We start from the raw sequence: 17581 nt of genomic DNA on the forward strand, positions 1-17581 counted from the left end.
TGCCATCAGTTTGGAGACTTCCCAGACAGAACATAAGTTGTTGCTGCTCCGAAATCCACATCATGACCATAGTGTTGGGCATGGATCGATATGTCGGAATTGAAATGAGTGGCCATTGGGAAATCGTGCCTTTTGCAGAGGATGGAGGCAGGACTCCCCAGTGATGAGGAAACCACATTGGGAGCATTGGATACAGTGGATGATCCCAGCAGGATTGCAATTATGTTGTCATTCCATGTTTGCATTTTCTTAAATAAGTAGATTGAAAGGAATGTGCAAAGAATAATCGTTTCAATTTTTTCTTAACAGGGTGACTGGAACAAAATCAATATCTTTTGCTGTAATTTCTTAAATTTGGGTATTATCATATTATTGCTAAATTGCAGAGTTCTTTGTTTTTAACTTTTTTGTTAAATCCCTTTGTGTTTGTCTCTTTGCCCAATTATTTCTCTCTGTCGTCCCTTCCTTGCCACACTTATTACCTCAAGTAATTCTGGCAGTCTCAGCTAATTGCTCCATTAGCTTCATAGTTCAATTATCCCTTCAATTCATTCCATTCTCCAAGAGTCCCTTTGTTTCTTCTTCCCCTGTCAGAACCTAATTAGAAAACTAAGTTGGTAAATCAAAACTCAACTGGCCTATTACACTTGTGAATCTGCAAACTAAGATATTTGAATGGTCACCATCTCCAGTCCCCTCCATAGATGCTGCCTGAATTGCTGAGTTCCTGCAGCATTTTCTGTGTGTTGCTCAAGATCTCCATATCTTCTTTTATGCAGTCCCACTTCTGGCGCTATCCAGATCCAGTGGAGCATGTGGGATCTGGACAGGGCTGGAGATAGGGGTGCATGAAAGAAGAAATGAAGATCTTAAACAAAATCCACAAAATACTTAGCAGATTAAATAAGTACAGATTGGATTTCTATACTAAAGATCTCATCCTCAGCAACAGCTCTTTCTTCCTCTGCAATACTATGAGGCCTAATGCCCAAATCAAACTTCAGGTCATCAGCATTTTTATCTCCTGTTGTGGTTCACCATCAACTATTAATGAGACAACACTTGTAACGTATTTTGGGAATGCATGCATTGTTAAAGCCACTATATCAGTACAAATTCTTAGCAGCACACACACAGAATGCAGGAGGAACTCAGCTGGTCAGGCAACATCCATGGAAATGAATAAACAGATGGCGTTTTGAGCTGAGATTCTTCATCAGCACTGGAAAAGACGGGAGAAGAAGCTAGAATAAAACAGTGGAGGAGGGGAGGGAAGGAGGACAAGCTAGAAGGTGATAAGTGAAGCCAGCTGAATGGGGGAGGTGGGGATTGAAGTGAGAACTTGAGAGGTGATGGGTAGAAGAGGGGGAAGGGCTGAAGAAGGAAGAATTTGAGTGGAGAAGAGAATGGAGCATGGGAGAAAGGGAAGGAGGAGAGGCACAAGGGGTGAGACGATATTCAGGTGAGGAGAAGAAAAGAGGTTAGAGGGGAGCAAGAGTGGAATGGACGACGAGGGAAGGTGGCGCAGGAAAAATTACTGGAAGTTAGAGAAATCAAGAGTAACACACACAAAATGCCAGAGGCAGCATCTATGTAGAGGAGTAGTAAGCAATTGACATTTCAGACTGAAACCCTTTACCAGGACACGTGAATATTATTCATGTTAGAAACACAGATGGCTTTCACATGAATTCATGAAAGATTGCTCCATTATTCATCAAAATTGGATTAATCACATGTTTGCTGATCCTGGTATTTTGATGTGTTAATGAATTAACATGATTTTTTTCATAATTTTCTCTTTCATTTCATACCATTTTATTTTGTATTTTTCACTTCTTGTATATTGGCACTGTTTTCTGTTTCTCTGCTCCTCGATGCATGGTTTTGTTTACTGTCATGTCCCAGACCCGCTCGATCCCTTAGATGTTGATTTATTTCATTTGTTCGATGACCTCCCCACCTCAGTCCCAGACACCTCCACCCCCATGCTACCACCTGTAGGTGTCCAAGCGGTCGCAGTCAGTCATGACTCCGTCAGAGTCAGCTGGGCGGACAACGCCGTGCCCAAGAACCAGAAGGTAACATCAGACATCCGCTTTTATACCATTCGATGGAGAACGAGCTACTCAGCCAATGCCAAGTACAAAGTAAGTGTTGGTTCATATTTTCCTCACAGCCTATAATTCTTATATAACACACACACACGTACAAAATTCTGCAGGAACTCAACAGGCAGTCTATGGCGACAAGGGTCTCAACATGAAACATCTACTGTTTGTTCCTCTCCATAGATGCTACCTGACCTGCAGAGTTCCTCCAGCATTTTGAGTTTGTGCTCTGAATTCCAGCATCTCCTTTGTTTCAAACTGCAGGTTTTCACATCTGTAGATCAGTTTTTCGATTGCTTTTCCTTTGGGTTCACATTGTCACTGTCGAGCTGAGGAAACTCGACAATAACATCACCAGGTTTAAATCTTCGTTCTGTGTTCGATGAAAAGTAACCTTCATTTGCACTCCAGGAACAATCACTCCGTCAAATTCTCACCCTATTAATTCGTCAATGAAATATGGGTGTCTCAGAAATTAAAACAAATCAAAAAAAATCTGAAACAGAAGAGATTGTGCAAATGCTGGAAATCGTGAGCAACAGACACGAAATGCTGGGAGAACTCAGTCATAATGAAGGGTCTCTGACCAAAATGTCAACTGCTTATTTTTTCTATAGTTCTTTTTGTAACATTTAGTAATTTTTTAATGGAGTACACTGTACTGCTACCGTAAAACAACAAATTTCAGAACATATGTCACTATGTTGATTTATTGATTGTTGACATATGGATGTTGAACCTGATAACCTGATTCTGATTCTGATTCTGTTGCTGACAAGAAACATTTTAGGAGCTAAAGGGTAACACACAAAATGCTGGAGGACCTCAGCTAGTCAGGCAGCACAGGGGCTCTCAACCGTTTTTATGCCATGGATCGATACCATTAAGCAAAAGGTCTGTGGATTACAGCTTGGGAAGCATATTGCAGAGGAATAAACATTCAGAGTTTCAAACTGAGACCCTTCATCAGTCCAAATAGAATAGACAGGGCTGATTCTCATAGATGCTGAGAAGATAATCTTCCTAGAATCAGAATCAGGTTTATTATCACTGGCATATATCATAAAATCTAATGTTTGATATCCTGTTGAAGGGTCTCAGTCCAAAATACGACTATTTCCATAGATGCTGTCTGTCCCGCCAAGTTCCTCCAGCAATTTGTGTGTGTTTCCAATATCTGCAGAATCTCTCATGTATTTTATTCTTATAAATGTCCTAAGAGATAGCTTGAAGTTTGAAGCTAAAAACTTTTGTTTTTTCCTTTAATCATAGTAATTAATTTCCATTGTGGAGGAAGGGAGTGAGATAAGGAAACCATTCTGGTGTCTTATCAGATAAATGTATTCCTGTTAGAGTCAGGTTCACTTTTTAAATTTTATTTAGAGTTAGAGTACTGTGACAGGTCCTGCTGGCCAAATGATCCCACACTGCCCAATTACCCCTATGTGACTAACTAACCTACGAAACCATATGTCTTTGGAATGGAAACCGGAGCACCCGGAGGAAACCCGCGTGGTCAGGGAGAGAACATGCCAACTCCTTACAGATGGAATTGAACCTGGGCTGCTGGCATTGTAATACGGTTATGCTATCCTTCCGTGCACAAATTATTTATCACATGTACATCAAAACATACAGTGAAATGCGCCATTTGTGTAACAACCAAAAAAAATGCAAGTATGTTCTGGGGGGTAGCCCACAAGTGTCACCATACATTCCAGTGGTTACAGAACAACAAAAGCAACACCAATAACAACGCAACAACAAGACAAACCCCATTTTTCCCTCTCACACATACGCCCACAGTCAGTTCTCCAACCCAGAACTCCAGTGTTACGTCATGCATAATATACAGGTAGAGAACCCAACATTCATGGTGGTCTGTACTGTTAGTCACACTCAACTGGTCTACCAGCAGGACTTGCTTAAAAGTTAATTATCTGCAGAATGTGAATTTCCTTGTGCTCTAGTCTCAGTTGCCCAAAGGTGACCTGCAGGCCAGTGGAGGGAAGGAGTACCTTACACTTCTTTAGTATCTCCACCCCGCAACCCAAGTTGCGGTATAATAGGTGCCGACCCCGTTATGCTTGTGGGCTGCCATCAGCACACTGGTTGTTAACACAGTTGACACCTTTCACGAAGGGTCTCGGCCCGAAACGTCGACAGCACTTCTCCCTATAGAAGCTGCCTGGCCTGCTGTGTTCCACCAGCATTTTGTGTGTGGTAACACCTTTCGCTATATGTTTTGATGTACATGTGCTGCATTGTACATCCAAACATACTCCTGTATGCAATGAAGTGGCAAATGAGTGTATGTTCATGGTTTTCTGCTGCTGAAGCCCATCCGCTTCAAGGTTCAGTGTGTTTTGTGTTCAAGTATGCTCTTAAGCCCATGACTGTTTAAATGCGTGGTTATTTGAGTTACTGTTGCCTTCCTATCAGCTTGAAACAGTCTGGCCATTCTCCTCTGACCTCTCTCATTTTCAAGGCAATTTTGCCCACAGAACTGCTGCACAGTTGGATGTTTTTTTCTGTTTTGCACATCATTCTCTGTAAACTCTAGAAACTGTTGTGCGTGAAAATCCCAGCAGATCAGCAGTTTCTGTGATACTTAGACCACCCTGTCTGGCGCCAACAATCATTCCAGAGTCAAAGTCACCTTGATCACATTTCTTCCCCATTCAGATGTTTGGTCTGAACAACAATTGAACCCCCTAACCATGTGCACATTCTATTATTCATTTGGAGTTAGAGCACAGTGACAGGCCCTGCTAGCCCTATGCTACCACACTGCCCAATTACCCCATGTGACCAATCATGCTGCTACAAGATTGGTTGGTTAGGTATTTGCATTAACGAGCAGTAATATGTGCCTAATAAAAATTGGCCACTGAATACAAATTCCATGAGCATGAAATTTCAAAGTTCAAAAGATCAAAGTAAATTTGTTATCATTGCATATATACATCACCATATACAACCCTGAGATTCACCCATATGTTAGTGATTTGTGCATTCTATAAAGGCAAGTTTCTGTTCATTGAATGGTCATAATGCAGAGTAGCCTGTATTAACTTTTGTCAGTGGATTCCACCTTCTTTACTGGTGGTCATTAATCGGTTTTCTGTCCTTTTCTTGTACAGTCCGCTGAGGCAACAACATTGAGTCACACGGTGACGAATCTCAAACCCAATACCATGTATGAATTTTCAATCATGGTGACCAAAGGTCGGAGGTCGAGCACATGGAGCATGACAGCACATGCTACAACATATGAGGCTGGTGAGTCTTTGCAAACTGTCTTAATTGTGGAAAGCCCAGTTATTCTAATCATCTTGGTACATCTTCTTGGACAAACGCAGGCTAATGAACGGTCTTGGTCCAGAACGTCAACTGTTTAACCCCCACCGTAGATGCTGCCGTTAGATGAGTTCTTCCAGCATTTTTTGTGCATGTCAAACTCATGTTCAGTCATGAAACATTAATTGTTTCTTTATTCACCAAGTATATGGCCAGTTCAAAATGCAAATGTAAAATATAGTTGTACCTTGTTACAGCTTTACCTGGAACTAGAGAAGTTAGAATCAGAGAGCACAAGAACAGTTTGTCTTCCACTCCCGGGCCCAGGCAATGGTAAAGTCTGCACAATTGTATCTGCATTTGGGTCCAGTTTGTTAGAGGTCCGTCCTTCTTCTCCTCCAAGAGATCGACAACCTTTGCATAGAGTTTGGAGGCTTTTGTGCCTCAATGATTGAAAGAGATATGCTGGCTAGAGTCAGGGCTTTATGCTTTGACTCTTGGTAGGGTCACCCATGCCAAACAGATCAAAGGGTAGAGGCCAGACTAAGAGTGGTCCACTGGTCCTCCAGGTCAAGGGTTCAGCTCAGGGCTAACAACTCTGACTGGTTATGGAAACAGCAATGAAGAATGCTCCTATATCTATGTGTGACTATATGGACAGACAGAGATGGGGGACCTTTATTACTGCACTAAATATCAGCAGCATTAAAGGGCAGTAAGTACCCTTCATTTGCCATCAATAGAGGCACAACTAAAAATAAAAGCAACATTTCAATGTTAAACTCCAAACCAGACCCAATTTTGAGCAAATTTATTTTGGCTGTAGATCATATCAGTGAGAAGATTAGTCATCCTCTGTCATTTATATAGGAAAGTGCTTCAGCCTCTGAGCATGTGTTCACAATGTTGGTGATCCTGACCATTAGTGAAAAGGTACCATTGCTACACTTGCAAATTAATTCAATCAAACATAGAACATTGATGGCTCTGGGCCTGCACTCTCTGGAGTGTAGAAGAATGAGGGGAGCCCTATCAAATATTGCAAAGTCCTAGATAGAATGGACAAAAAAGAAGATAGTAAAGTTGTTTGCACTGTTAGTGATAAACAGAGAGTAAGAGGTGGAGAATTTCTTAAATGCATTTATTTTAATGCTAGGAGCATTGTAAGAAAGGTGGATGAGCTTAGAGCATGGATTGATACCAGGAAATATGATGTTGTAGTTATTAGTGAAACATGGTTGCAGGAGGGGTGTGATTGGCAACTAAATATTCCTGGATTTCGTTGCTTCAGGTGTGATAGAATCAGAGGTACAAGAGGGGGAGGTGTTGCATTGCTTGTCAGAGAAAATATTACAGCGATGCTCTGGCAGGATAGATTAGAGGGCTTGTCTAGGGAGATTATTTGGGTGGAATTGAGGAATGGGAAAGATGTAGTAACACTTCTAGGGGTGTATTATAGACCACCTAATGGGGAGGGAGAATTAGAGGAGCAAATTTGTAAGGAGATAGCTGATATTTGTAGTAAGCACAGGGTTGTGATTGTTGGAGATTTTAATTTTCCACACATAGACTGGGAAGCCCATACTTTAAAAGTGCTGGATGGTTTGGAGTTTGTAAAATGTGTGCAGGATAGTTTTTTGCAGCAATACATAGAGGTGCCAACTAGAGAAGAGGCAGTGTTGGATCTCTTGTTAGGAAATGAGTTAGGTCAGGTGAGGAGGTATGTGCTGGGGAGCATTTCGGGTCCAGTGATCACAATGCCATTAGTTTCAGTATAATTATGGAGAATGATAGGTCTGGACCCAAGGTTCATATTTTTGATTGGAGAAAGGTTAACTTTGAGGAGATGTGAAAGGATGTAGAAGGAATGGATTGGGACAATTTGTTTATGGGAAGGATGTAATAGAGAAATGGAGGTCATTTAAAGGTGAAATTTTGAGGGTACAGTATCTTTAGGTTCTTGTTAGGTTGAAAGGAAAGGTTAAAAATTTGAGAGAGCCATGGTTTTCAAAGGATATTGGAAACTTGGTTCGGAAAAAGAGAGATATCTACAATAAATATAGGCAGCATGGAGTAAATGAGGTGCTCGAGGAATATAAAGAATGTAAAAAGAATCTTAAGAAAAATTAGAAAAGCTAAAAGTGTACACACTGCTTTGTATTTAGAAGTGTTCTGATGGGAATTGTGACTCATTTCACTTGGTCTTGCCAGTATCATTACCATTGTTCAGCAGTAGTGATCCACAGTTCGTATAATGCTGTTCTCTCTTTCCTCTCCTCTGTTTTGCACTTCAATAATAGCTCCAACCTCAGCCCCGAAGGACCTGACAGTTATTAACAGGGAAGGAAAGCCTCGAGCTGTCATCGTAAGCTGGCAGCCACCATTGGAGGCCAACGGAAAAATTACAGGTAAAAGCAACACTTCATTTCTAATAAACTGTTACCCTAGATACAATTCAGAAGCACTTTCCAAATCCCATTGGCCAAAACTTAAGGAAAGCAATTAGAAATTAAATCATACCTTTTCCTACTTATTTTATTTTTAATAAAATCCTACTTAATTATTAATTTCAAATTCATGTTTCCAAATATTGTGTTCAATATCACTTCATTTTCAAGTTGATTCTTCTCCTGAAAACTTCCCAAATAATATTTGCACCTCTGATGGATCTTTTGGATAGTGAATTACAGCTAGTAACTCCTGAAATGTAATAGAATGTAATAAATTAAGATTGATAGAGGGGAACAAACAGTGGAATTAATATTGCTGCATGACTTACACACACACACACACACACACACACACACACACACACACACACACACATAAAAACACACACACACACACACACACACACACACACACACACACACACACACACACACACACACACACACACACACACACACACACACACACACACACACACACACACACACACACAGTATATCTGCAGAAAGACATATATATACTGTATAGAAAGATGCCGGGGAAGGGCCAGCAACATCATGAAGGATCCCACACACCCTGCTCATCGACTGTTTAACCCACTCTCATCGGGGGGAGATTATGTAGCATCCATGCCAGATGCAAAAACAGTTATTTTCCCCAAGCAGTAAGGCTGATCAACACCTCCATCCAATAATCCTCCTATCTGCACCCCCAACCACCACTACTTTATCATTTCCTGTCAGAGTCACCTTATATACAGACACTCCTGTGCCTAGTGTCACTTTATGGACATTCAATCAATCTATATATAAGCTATCTTATGTATTTATATTTATTGTGTTTCTTTTATTATGTTCTTAATCTATTTTGTGCTGTATCAGATCCAGAGTAACAATTATTTTGTTCTCCTTTGCACTTGTGTACTGGAAATGACAGTAAACTGTATTGAATATTGAATTTTGATAAAGAAAGGTTGGCTTAATTTATCACATGTACAGTGAAACATTGATACATACAATGAAATGTGACATTTTCTGTCAACTCTTAGATAGGCACAGAGATGAGGATTGTTCCGTTTCTCTGATGAAGGGTCTCAGCCCAAAATGTCAGCTATTACTTCTTCTCTGTTCATGCTGCCCGACCTGCTGAGTTCCTTCAGAATTTTGTGTGTGTTGCTCTGGATTTTCACCATCTGCAGAATCTCTTGTGTTCATTATTTTCAGAATCAGATCAGAAATCAAAATTAGAATCAGGTTTAATATCTCTGGCATATGTCATGAAATGTGTTGTGCTGTTGTAGCAGTACATTGCAATACATAATAACAAAAGTATAAATCACATTAGGAAATATATGTACATGTATAAAGTCTGCACATGCTGGAAATCTAAAGGAACACACACAAAATGCTGGAGGACAGGTCAGGTCAGACAGCATCGATGGAAATGAATAGAAAGTCGACGTTTCGTGCCAAGACCTTTCTTCAGGACTGAGGAGGAATGGGTAAGATGCCAGAATAAAAAGTGGTGGGAGGGAAAGGAGGCTAGCTGAAAGATGATAGGTGATGCCACATGGGTGGGAAAGGTCAAGGGCTAGAAAAGAAGGAATTTGATAGGAGAGGAGAGTGCACCAGAGGAGAAAGGGAAGGAGGAGGAGACCCTGAGGGGGGGATCCAGGCAAGTGAGAAGAGGTAAAAGGTCAGAATGGGGAATAGACGGGGTGGGGGGGTTGGGGGGGGGGTGACATTTTGTTTACTGGCAGGAGAGTCTAGTGCCCATGATGGAACTGGCTGAGTTTACAGCTTTCTCCAACTTTTTCTGATCCTGTGCAGTGGCACCTTGATGCCAGACAGAGATGCAACCAGTCAGAATGCTCTCCAAGGTACATCTGTAGAAATCTGTGGAATACGGCAGCATGGAAGTATTGAGTACTGCTGAGACTATACTTGGACTACGGTGTATAACTGGTCTCCATATCCAAGGTAGCACAGAGAAGGCTCGTCAGTTGATGTCAGAGATGGACTGTTGAGGTTAGAAGAGGGGAGAGATTAGATCGATACTCATTGATGCTGAGCGGGCTATCCTCTTAGAATCAGAATCAGAATCAAGTTGATTATAACTGATGTATGCCATGAAATTAGATGTTTTGTGAGAGCAGTGCACTGCATACGTAAAAAGAAATTACTCCAGTTTACAATAAGAAATTAAATAAATAAATAGTGCAAAAGGGGAATATTGATGTAGTGTTTATGGACTGTTCAGAAATCTGATGGCAGAGGGGAAGAAGCTGTTCCTAAATCTTTGAGTGTGGGCCTTCAGACTCCTACTGGTAGTACCTAGAACAAGAGATGAAAATAAATATTAGCTTAATTTGTCACATGTATGTCAAAATGTAAATGCATACAGTGAAAAGCATAATTTGCGTCAATGACCGCCACAGTTTGAGGTTGTGCTGGAGGCAGCCCACAGGTGTGGGCAAGCTTCCAATGCCAACCTAGCATGCCCACAACTCACTAACCCTAGGGCAAAGTATCAGAACCAGGGGTTACGCATTTCAGTCCAAGGTCAGGTGGAATTTCTTCTTTCACGGAGATTTTAATCACCAGGGTTTTCTACAACAGAAGCTATGGAGCTGGAATTATTTAATATATTCACGGTGGAGACTAACAAACATCTAAACAACATTTGAATTCAGCCGTCTGGATTCAGACTAACTTCCCGATAGAAGACAGAGAGTAGAGGCCAAAGGGACTTATATTGGCTTGTGGCCTGTAATCGGTGGTATTCCACAGGGATCTGTACTGGGACCTCCGCTGTCTGTGATGTACATAAATGACCTGGATAACAATGTGGATGAGCGGGTTGGTAAGTTTGCAGATGATACGAAGACTGGTGGTGTTGCGGATAGTGTAGAAGACTGGCAAAGAATATGGCAGGATAAAGGTCAGTTACAGATATGGACAGAAAAATGGCAGATGGAGTTTAACCCCGCCAAATGTGAAGTTTTGCACCTTGATAAGTCAAATGTAAAGAGTTGTGAAGGACAAGATCCTTAACAGTGTTGATGAGCAGAGGGATCTTGGAATCCAAGTTGATAGCTCCCTGAAAACAGCTACGCAGGTTGATAGGGTGGTTAGGAAGACATATGGCATGCTTGCCTTTATTCATCAAAGCATTGCGTTCAAAGGTCAGTAAGTTATGTTGCAACTTGACAAAACTCTAGTTAGGACACATCTGGAGCACTGTATATAGTTCTGGTCACCCTGTTATAGGAAGAATGTTGAGGCTTTGTAGAAGGTACAGAAGAGGTTTACCAGGATGTTCCTGGATTAGAGGGATTGTGCTATAACTAGAGGCTGGATAAACTTGGAGTGGCAGAGGCTGAGCAGAGATCTGATAGAGGTTTATAAGATTACGAGAGCGTAGACAGAGTGGACAGAGTATCTGTTTCCCAGAGTTGAAATGTCTAATACCAGAAGGCATGCATTTAAGGTGAGAGGAAGTAATTTCAAAGGACAGGTGAAGGGCAGGTTTTTTTTCACACAGAGAATGGTGGGTGCCTGGAATGGGGTGTGGTGATACAGATACATTAGGGAATTTTAAGAGATGTTTAGATAGGCACATGAATGTGAGGAAAATGGAAGGATATGGACATTGTGTAGGCAGAGGAGATTGCCCATTTGATTAATAATTTAATTGGATCAGCATAGCATTGTGGACCGAAGGGCCTATTCCTGTGCTGTACTGTACTACATTGTGTTCTCTGGTTAACGTGGGATTCATCATGGGAGCCAAGTGTAGAAAGAGAATGTAGAATTGTTTATAAGCCAGGACCAGATCAGGCTATTAGTTGGTGGGAATACATTTATGAGCTGACCTACTTCTCTCTTTCTTATGATATTGAAAATCCCCTCCATTAAAGAGAAAACTTGTAGTGTGATAATATTGTATTCCCGTCCACAATGTCAACACAGCGAGCTTCACAGAAAGGAAAGGCGTGACCCCATTATGTTCCCTGTGTGGATGCTGAGACTACAAACCCCCTAGAATCAGAATCAAGTTTATCATCACTGACATGTATCGGGATGGCTGCAGTACATTGCAAAACATCAAATTACTCCAAGTTATTGTTGCAGTACTGTGACTGAGTGCCATGGCGGAGAAGTCACGGCAGCACCTGCACTAGATCAGAGCTTTGCACATATTCAGCATGTCAAACTTCTACAGTGGAGAGAATTCCGACTGCTTCCATCACAGCATGGTATGGAATCACCAATACCCAAAAATGGAAAATCCTAGAACAAGTAATGGATACATCCCAGGCAAAGCCCTCCCTATCAATGCGCACAGCGACAAGGAGCCCTGCCACTAGAAAGCAGCCTCCATCATCAAGGACTGCCACCATGTTCTCTTCTCACTACTACCACCAGGAAGGAGGTACAGGAGCCTTAGATCCTACAACACCAGGTTCAGGAACTGCTTTCACCCCTCAACCATCAGGCTCTTGAACCAGAGGGGATCACTTCACTCAACTCAACACTGAACTGATTCCACAACCTACAGATGCACAGAAGGATTCTACAACTCATGTTTTATTATTATTATTATTATTATTATTATTATTATTATTATTTTCCTTGTTTTGTACAATTTACACAATTTGTTCTCTTTTGTGTATTGATTGTGTATAGTTTTTCATAAGTTATATCATGTTTCTTTGTATTTACTATAAATTCCCAAAAGAAAATGAATCTCAGGGTAGTGTGTGGTGACGTATACATATTTCAATAGTAAATTTACTTTGAACTGAGTAATCCTAATCACTCTTTTACCTTTAGGATATACGTTGTTTTACACGATTGAGAAGAATGCGCCGATTGATGAATGGTTAATTGAATTGGTCAGTGGTGACAGACTGACCCACCAGATCATGGACCTCAACCTGGACACTGTCTACTATTTTCGGATCCAGGGACGAAATGCCAAAGGCCTGGGACCGCTGTCTGATCCTATTCTGTTCAAAACACCCAAAGGTTAGGTCACATTGTTTTTTTGTTTGTTGGTTGTCTATTGTGTCTGATGATGACATTAAAACTCGTACGTTAGAGTTTTTGAATTGGAAAAGCCATTGCACTGAGACAGATTCCACTCTGGACCTCAGAAGTCTGGATCCAATGGTGTAAGTAGTCTTCCTTGGTTGCAGTGGATGACCAAGGCTTCTTCTGTGCTTTTTAATGCTTCAGTAATGAAGGTCTTCCATCGCTGGTGGCATTCACAGCTGCCTTCATTATGTCAGTAGCTTAGTCTCTGTTTCCACCACTGTCAGTCATGCAAGTCCTGGGTGGAGACTCAGGAATACCATCTATCTCAGATGTAGAAGGATTCTTAATTGCTGTTTCCACAAAAATTTTGTTTGACCAGTTTCAAATCTGCAGGACGAGTAGACCACTTTTGGTCTGCCCTCTACCCTTTTCACCTGTTTGGCATGAGTGACCCGCCCAAGAGCCAAAGTATAAAGCCCTGACTCCAGCCAGCATAGCTCTCCAGGTCATTGAGGCACGCAAGCCTCAAAACCACAACAAGATTGTGGCCCTCCTCAAGGAATATGTAAATAAGAAACTATAAATTACAATAGGAAATATATATTAAAATTTAAATTAAACAAGTAGTGCAAAAAGTGAGCAAAACCAAAGTTTTTATGGGTTCAATGTCCATTCAGAAATCTGATGGCAGAGGGGAAGAAGCTGTTCCTGAATCATTGAGTGTGATCAGGCCCCTGTACCTCTTCCTTGATGGAAATAATGAGAAGGGTGCATTTCCTGGGTAATGGGGGTCTTTAATGATGGATGTCAGCTTTTTAAGGCATTGCCTTTGAAAATGTTTTCAGTGCTAGGGAGGTCAGTACCTATGATGGAACTGGTTAGTTTGGCATGTGTATATTTGAATGTTTTCAGTCTTTTTCTTTAAATAGAATTTTGCTCTGTGCAACTGTTAATAAAATTAGCATAAAGTGGCATCCCTTGTGACCCATTTTAGTAAGTGAATAATGTTTCAAAGCCCTTTAAGCCGTTTATGCATCTATAGGCATTTTGAATAGACAGCCACAGACTTTACATAATACCAAACCAGACCTGCATTTTATAATAAATCTGTACATGAGTGGTAATCAGTGATAATGATAAAATCAACAAAGATAGATGTATCTTATACATTAGTGAGAAGCAATTACACAGACATTTGCAACAAGCTGTGTCGCAGTCTCAACAGGTTTATGGAATTTTAACCCTGCTCAGAAATTCATCTTCCCTTTCAAGATGTGATTCATCTCTAACATTTAGTTCAAAGTAAATTTATTATCAAAGTACATATATGTCAGCATATACAACCCTGAGATTCATTTTCTTGCAGTCATTCACAGTAGAACAGAGAGCTACAATAGAAGCAATGAAAAGCTACACACAAAGGCTGACAAACAATATGCAAAAGACAAACAGTGCAAATAATGAAAAATAAATAAATAGTACTGAGAAAATGAGTTGTAGACCCTTTGAAAGCGAGTCCATAGATTGTAGAATCAATTCAAAGTTGAGGTGAGTGAAGTTATCCTCGCTGGATCAGGAGCCTGATAGTTGAGGGGTAACAACTGTTGCTGAATTTGATGGTGTGGGACCTAAGGCTTAGAGCCAACATTAAATTTTCCACTTGAAAAGCATTCAGGTAAAAAATGCAGAATTGAGTAGATTTGACTTGGGAATTTTTACTTTAGAAAGATTTTTTTCTAAGATTATTTTTATTTTGCTTTGCAAATCTGAAGGCTTTGCTTTGTAGTCAGGTTAGGCCCAAAGTGTTTAATGAAGTCTCTCAGGTGAGCCCGGTGATGCATATTCTCTGCAGCTGACTACATATTTAGTTCTCATGAGTCTATCTGAAGTGCAAATGAAGAATTGCTCCTGTTTCCTTTGTGTTAGTTACTAGGGTAACATTTCTGCCAACATGTGATTCATCTCACTTTATTTCTATTTTGAGGCCTGTGTCTTAAATGTCACATTTTAATAATGTTGTCTTTTCTTACAGTTGAACACCCTGACAAAATGGCCAATGACCAAGGTAGAGTGATTTCTGTCCACCTACTTTTCAGATTGACTGAGAAATGTGCAATAAGAAATGATGAATTCCATTGTCTGACATTGTTTAACACCGATTCTGCAAAACTATTTATAGAAAGGAAAAGCCACTCTCCTGGTGTTTAATGAAAATATTTATTTATTTGGAAATCATTTGTAAGATATGTAGCTCAGTGTACTGACAATGTCTCCTCGCATAGTGACAACATTTTGCAAGTAAATTGCTAAGATTGGATAACAACTCAACAAAACATTTATCTGAGCAAACACGAGGAAATCTGCAGATGCTGGAAATTCAAACAACAACACACACAAAATGCTGGTAGAACACAGCAGGCTAGGCAGCATCTATAGGGAGAACCGCTGTCGACGTTTTGGGTCGAGAACATTTATCTATTTATTTAGTGATACAGCGTGGAGTCCTTCGCACTGTACCAACCAAGCAACCCCCAACAACTCCAATTTAACACCCTGTTCTAATCATAGGACAATTTACAATGACTAATTAACCTACTGGATATGCGAATTGTGGGAGAAAACCGGAACAGCCAGGGAACGCTCACACATTCCACAGGGAGGACATACAGAGATTCCTTATAGAGGACGCTGGAATTGAACTCTGAGCTTTGACCACCCCAAACTACAATAAGATCGTACTAACCACTTTGCCACCAAGCTGAATCTTGATGCTTACCAAATAGGTAGTCCTCATCAGCAGAAGATGGTTCTTCTTCTTGCCAGTCAGATGCTTCAATGAACTGATTTCCTTTCAGTCCTCTTACAAAGAATGCAATTTACGAATAATCCTTGAATGAGTGCATATGATAGTCAGATAAAAGCTCTGGATTTTGGTTATTATGAAATGAACCACTCTTTTATCTACTTTCCCCTTGTAATCAAAGATCTTTGAATTAGTATTATTAAGGTATGAGCAAGTATATACTGTGCATATCATGCTCACAATCCAATTATCTTAAACATCAAAGGAACAAATCACTTTCTAAAATGCTTCCTGTCAGAATCAGAATTACGTTTATTATCACTGACATATGTTGTGAAATTTGTTGTTTTGTGGTCACAGTACAGAGCAAGACATAAAAAACTATAAGTTATAATACGGAATGCATTTTAAAAATTAAATCAGTAGATCAGAAAGGGAGCAAAATAGTGAAGTAATGTTTATAGATTCATGGAACATTCCAAAATCTGATTGCAGAGGGGATGAAGCAGAGGAGATTTAGAAGGATGTTGCCTGGATTGGGAAGCATGCCTTATGAGAATAGTTGATCATGTGGATAGTCAGAGGCTTTTCCCCAGGGCTGAAATGGCTAGCACGAGAGGGCATAGTTTTAAGGTGCTTGGAAGTAGGTACAGAGGAGAAGTCAGGGGTAAGTTTTTTACACAGAGAGTGGTGAGTGCGTGGAATGGGCTGCCAGCAACGGTGGTGGAGGTGGATATGATAGGGTCTTTTAAGAGACTTTTGGATAGGTACATGGAGCTTAGGAAAAATAGAGGGCTATGGGTAAGCCTAGGTAGTTCTAAGGTAAGGACACATTCGGCACGGCTTTGTGGGCCAAAGGGCCTGTATTGTGCTGTAGGGTTTCTTTGTTTCTATGTTTCCATTTCAGCCTGATACAGCTAAAAGATCAAAACTGCTTTCAAGGGCAGTACAGTCAACAAAGGTGTCTTAATGCATTTAAGCAAACTATCGCTGCTTAAAACTGACAGAAACAACACCGATTGTGGTTGGAAGGGCCCACGGAGGGCACCTTGGAGGAAGGGCAGGTGCAGATCTGGGTTACGAGTGCATTTAAGGAAACAGGGTTTTAAACTCCGTATACCAACTATCTTGCTGGTGAACATGTAGTCTCTGGTGAATAAAATCGATGACCTAAGAGCCAGGGTGCTGTGTCCTTTGCTTCATGGAATCCTGGTTAACCCCTTCCGTACTGGATGCAGCGATTCAGATCGATGGGTTTACTACACACCGTCAGGATAGATCTATAGAGTCTCTCAGAAGCAGAGATGGAGGAGTATGCCTCATGATCAACTCTTCTTGGTGCACAAATATATCAGTGCTGTCCCAATTTTGCTCACCAGACCTGGAATATCTTGCAGTAAAGTGTCATCCCTTTTACCTACCACAGGAGTTCTCTGGGGTCATTTTGGTAGCAGTTTACATTCCACCTCAGGCCAATGTCAAGCAGGCTTTAGATGATCTGAGTAATGGGATCAACATGCACGAAAAAGCGCACCCTAACACCTTCACCATCGTTTTGGGAGATTTTAAACAGGCAGTCTGAAAAAAATCACTGAACAACTACTATCAACAGATCACTTGCAATACCAGAGGGAACAACACACTGGACCATTGCTACATCACCATCAAGAATGCCTACCGTGCTATTCCACACCCTCACTTCCGGAAGTCTGATCACCTGGCTGTGCTTCTACTCCCTGAGTATAGGCAGAGACTGAAGATTGCGGCACCAGCAGTGAGGACCAAAAAGGTACGGACAAGGGAAGCACAGGAACACCTACAGGACTGCTTTGAATCAATGGACTGGACTGCATTCAGGGATTCATCTTTGAACCTTT

The 17581-nt window shown here is 40.9% G+C and overlaps 1 protein-coding gene across 1 annotated transcript in view; it reads left to right on the top strand.

Annotated features, from left to right (window-relative positions):
• The window catches only part of dcc (DCC netrin 1 receptor), a 1312938-nt gene that overhangs the window by 1179811 nt on the left and 115546 nt on the right, over nt 1-17581 (top strand). The window contains exons 17-21 of the mRNA XM_073064089.1: nt 1909-2150; nt 5255-5393; nt 7712-7819; nt 12698-12892; nt 14934-14966. Of these exons, the coding sequence (XP_072920190.1) occupies nt 1909-2150; nt 5255-5393; nt 7712-7819; nt 12698-12892; nt 14934-14966 (717 nt within the window). The remainder of the gene's footprint in view (nt 1-1908; nt 2151-5254; nt 5394-7711; nt 7820-12697; nt 12893-14933; nt 14967-17581) is intronic.

Source organism: Hemitrygon akajei, chromosome 13 (assembly GCF_048418815.1).
Source record: "Hemitrygon akajei chromosome 13, sHemAka1.3, whole genome shotgun sequence".
NCBI lineage: Eukaryota > Metazoa > Chordata > Chondrichthyes > Myliobatiformes > Dasyatidae > Hemitrygon > Hemitrygon akajei.